Raw genomic sequence first — 4,794 nt, 5'->3', positions numbered from 1 at the left:
CATTTTAAGAAAGAAAAAAAAACTGGATTCATCTTTTGTATATATTGAGTATACTCGATGTACTGAGTTAATTACAATATACTTAATATAGACAAAAGATGAATCCAGGTCATGTCGAGTACCTCTTGTAGCTGCAAAAGACAAATGAAATGTGACTTGTGTATTATACATTTAATTCAGTTTTTACCTTTCTTAAAATGTGTATACATTTTTTGGCACCCTTGGTATATTATATATATGCAGACACACAGAATAGATATGTATAAATACCAACCCTCCCTGATATAGCTTAATGGTGAATTTATATAAAAACATATATCCCAACAGTGCATATGGGATATAATTTTTACATGTCAAAAAATGCTAAAACAGGTGCTCAATGTCACCCTTTTTAAAATTAATAATTTGGGCAGCTGTATGAAAGTAGTCCAGGAAAGATACCCCTGCTTTCCACCTTCTTGGAAGTCTTCCTGTGGAATTATGTGTCTGGATTTATAATTGACTTTCCCTGCATTCTTAGCAGTGTACTTCCTGATAGCAATAGCTTGTCCATTAGTCATTTGGATCAAATCTAGTTAATAAGTAGGTGATCAAACTGGAAGTACAGTTTAGGTCTTTGAGAATCTATGCTTATAATGTGAAATTGACCTTTTATAGCTTCTTGTAAAAACTATATGTTTCTGAAGACAATCCCAAATTTTAATAATTGCTGTCTTTTGGGAATACACACAGAGCCTCTCATGGCAATGACCTTGGGTATAGGAAGTCTGGTGTATTTATTGCAAGAATAGACTCCTCAGCTTCTAGGAGATCATAAATTGAAAATCAGCTTCTCCCTGGCAGCAGAATCCTGCAGCTCATTCCACGTCCCTCCTCATCTTCATCACTCCCCTCTTGAGGGCACAGCGAGTGTTCACAAGCTCAGGTCCAAATATGACATAAATGGTATGAAGGGTCTGTCTTTTAATGTTTCAAGGGAAAGCTTTGCAGAAGCATTTATCGAATTAATAAATTATTGACATTTATTACACACTAGTTACTAGACTAGGCTTCGGGGGAAGGAGATAAATGAGACATTTCTAACCTCGAGGGACTTATTATCAAAAGGGTACTCACAAAGCCTTATTCACAATGTACTAAATACTGTAATAGGGGCCAGGCCAGATTGTGAAGGGCCCCAAGGCCCACACAAAGGAGTGTGTGTTAATCCTACAGGCAGTAGGCTCTTGCTGAAGGCTTTTAAGTAGCAATCAGATTTGCTCATTAGAAAAGTATTGTGGACATTTGCTGCTGGAGTGTGTGGGTAGACTGGAGGCGGGGAAGCAAGTGAGGAGGTTGCTATCACATGTTGCAGAGGAGATGATAAGGGCTTGAATGATGGTCATGTGGCTGGAGACGACAGGGATTTCCGAAAGCTTTTTATGAGGTGGAACTATAGAATCCATTTTTCAGTTATCAACATTTTGGTTACTGTTACGGAGGATGAGGAAGAGAGAGGCCTAGAGGCTGTCCAGGTAGCATGGTGGTTGGTGGGTGTGTCAAGTGAGACAGGATATACTGGGTTAAATCAAATACATTTTTAAAATTAATTTCACTTTTTAAAAACTTTTTACATGTGGCTGCTGGAAACTTAAAATTGAGATCCGTGGCTCATATTCTATGTCCAGTGTATAGGACGGTGCTACCCAATGTATCAGCATAAGGTTCTATGACTGAGCCGCTCATGGTAATTATAATCATTAGTTTCCTTCAGTAGCCTTCATGGTACACTGCCATAAATGCTTAAGGAAAGCCCTGAGCCATCCCATCCTCATTTGGACACACCTGGGAAAGCTGAAGGTCAAGAATATGAGGGTTAGGCAGCCTGGCTTTCTGTTTGTATAGCATAGCCCTTATACTGAGCCTTTATACTAAGTGCTGCCCTTTCACCTTTGGTTTTCTGCTCTACTAGTTCAGTTGGACTCAGCTTTGGCAGTATTTCCTTTAAACCAGTGGTTCTCAACCTGGGGGTCGCGACCCCTTTGTAACAATGAAAATACATCCTGCATAGCAGATATTTACATGACAATTCATAACAGTAGCAAACTTTACAGTTAGGAAGTAGTAACAAAAATAATTTTATGGCTGGGGGTCACCACAACACGAGGAACTGTGTTAAAGGGCCGTGGCATTAGGAAGGTTGAGAGCCACGGCCTTAGACCATCACAGACCAAATTTTCCTCCTTAGAATTTTGTGTGCACCTATTTTTCCCTTGTAAATAGATACACCTGATATTTTGGTGACAGTCAGGTGAACGAGATCTTTGTTGCTTACAAGGACTCACTGTAATGCATGTTGTTTATTAAATCATAGACACCAGCTGCTGCCCCAGGTCAGAGGGAAGCATATGGGCACTGCCATCCTCAGGCTCACAGTGGCAGAGTTCCTTGGAGGAAATTAGACTTTTTTGTTTGGGGGGCTTTCTGTAGTCCTCTTACCTCTTGATGAGAACAGTTTTTAATTTTAAGTAAGAATAGTCTGACCTTTCATTCACTTCTTCAAATCTGAAGAAATCACCCAGGGTATGGTACATGTGTCAGCCCTCTTTTCATGTTATCCACAAGAGCCTGCAAATAGTTGGCTGGTGGCTGTTGAGCTGGTTGGCAAAAGTGGGGATTAGGGAAACCTTTACTGGTGCTTTTAAAACATTTGGAAGCAATTTTTATTTAAGCAGAATTTACATACAGTTTACATACACAGATCTTAAGGGTTCAGCTTTTTGAGTTTTGATAGCTATATACGTGTGTAAGTCTACTACCACCCCAAATCTAGATACAGAACATTTCCATTCCCCAAATTTCCTTGTGGCCTTTCCAATCAGTCCCCTTTAACCTGGAGGTTGGTTTTCTAATGCCACAGATTAGTTTTTCCTGTGTGTGTGTGTTTTTGAGATAGCGTCTCACTCTGTTACCCTGGATAAAGTGCTATGGCATCAACCTAACTCGCAGCAACCTCAAACTCCTGGGCTCAAGCAATCCTCCTGCCTCAGCCTCCCGAGTAGCTGGGATTACTGGTGTCCACCACCACACCCAGCTAATTTTTCTATTTTTAGTAGAGACGGAATCTCACTCCTGAGCTCAAGTGATCCTCTGGCCTTGGCCTCCCAAAGTGCTAGGATTACAGGTGTGACCCACTGCACCTGGCCAGTTTTTCCTGTTTTGAAAGAATGGACTCCAATCATGTGTAATCTTGTCTGTCTTTTTTTGCTGAACACGGTATTCTTGAGGTGCATCCACTGTTGAACGTGTCAGTTCCTAGTTCCTTTCAGCTGCTCAGGAGTGTTGCGTTGTGAGTGTGCAGTTTCTTTGTCCGTTCTCCCGTTGATGGAGATTCAGACTGATTCTAGGTTTTAGCCGTTATACATCAATCTGCTGTGAATGTGTGTGTACAAGTCCTTTTGTGGAAGTCTATTTTTATTCCTTTTAGTAAATAGTGGGATTGCTGAGTGACAAGGTCACTTGTGCTTCCTGGTCAGCAGGCAGAACTGTAGCCATTTTCATCCCACAGGCTGTAACCGGCACCATCCATAGAAGCAGTTCTGCATGTGAGGATAATTTTGGCCCACGACTGACAACGCTTTACATTTTTCACAATCCCTTCGCGTATATTCTCTCAGTGGAACATCAGCCAGTGTTGGGGAGATAGGCGAGGCAAATGTTGTCTCCATTTGAACAATGGAGCACCCTGTGATTCAGGGGGTGGGTGGCTTGCCCATCCTTTGGCTTCTAAAGGTGGAACCAGGGCTAGAGCCCATGCGTGTTAGCTCTGGGGCCCCTTCTCTTTCCACTAGTCCATTTGTCCTGGAAGGAACATGCAGCACAAGATAGCAAGGAGAGGCTCGGGAGAGCTCTCTCAGCACACGGGAAGCTACATACTTCACAAACCCATTCATTGTCTTTGCAGCTGACAAGTCAGGACAAAACCCCTGCGGTGATCCAGAGAGCAATGCTGAAGCACAATCTGGACTCAGACCCAGCCGAGGAGTATGAGCTGGTGCAGGTCATCTCGGAGGACAAAGGTGGGCACTCGTTCCTTCTTGACCTAGGCTGCTGGCAGTGTGTTGGTCATGCTCCCCAGTTTAGCAGCCAGAGTATGGATACAGTGTCTGTTTTATCGGAATCTAGTGGTGTTTTTTTTTTTTCTTTTTTAATTTCAGGTTAATGTGAGGGTACAAACAACTAGGTTACAATATTTGCATTTGTTAGGTAGAGTCCCTCTTGTAGTTGCGTCCCACACCCAAATGGTGTACCTTATACCCTGACACTGGTGGTGGTTTTTAATTGTGCAAGGGTGAACAACTACACCTCCAACTCCCTTGCAGATTTAGGCATGTCAACCTGCTCCTCCCACTCCCATTCCTGTTTGTCCTGCAGTTTTGCCGAGAACTTCTCCTGTCCGTTCTTTATAAACTCATTAAGCATTTTTCCAGGAAGGCGTCTGTCTTTCCCTGTGTCAGGAGGTGAAGGGTAGATGGGAATCTGTTGGGATAGCCACACCCTTCCTTTACCCAATCATGTGTTTCTGAGTTATGTGTGAACCTGAAACTTAACCGTTACTATATCTTCTCAAATGTTTCATTTGTGTGAGGTTTTATCTTTATAAGCAATCTTCAAATAGCAAAAGATTCTTTACCTCACACTGAGGCAAAGAGTTGGTGCTCTGTGAAAGGCTTCAGGACGCCACTGAACATTTCATTTAAAGAAATCCTGTTAACAAAGGCTCTGGGGTGGCGCTTGTGGTTCAAAGGGGTAGAG

At 42.4% G+C, this 4,794-nt stretch overlaps 1 protein-coding gene across 1 annotated transcript in view; it reads left to right on the top strand.

The window, feature by feature from the left end:
* RGL1 (ral guanine nucleotide dissociation stimulator like 1) overlaps positions 1–4,794 on the top strand; it is a 124,675-nt gene that overhangs the window by 113,329 nt on the left and 6,552 nt on the right. The window contains exon 17 of the mRNA XM_003785630.2: positions 3,944–4,058. Coding sequence (XP_003785678.1) covers positions 3,944–4,058 — 115 coding nt within the window. The remainder of the gene's footprint in view (positions 1–3,943; positions 4,059–4,794) is intronic.

Source organism: Otolemur garnettii, unplaced genomic scaffold, assembly GCF_000181295.1.
Source record: "Otolemur garnettii isolate 467f Iridium unplaced genomic scaffold, OtoGar3 scaffold00016, whole genome shotgun sequence".
NCBI lineage: Eukaryota > Metazoa > Chordata > Mammalia > Primates > Galagidae > Otolemur > Otolemur garnettii.
Note: the sequence above shows the minus strand (reverse complement) of the source record. Positions and strands in the feature narration are given on the sequence as shown.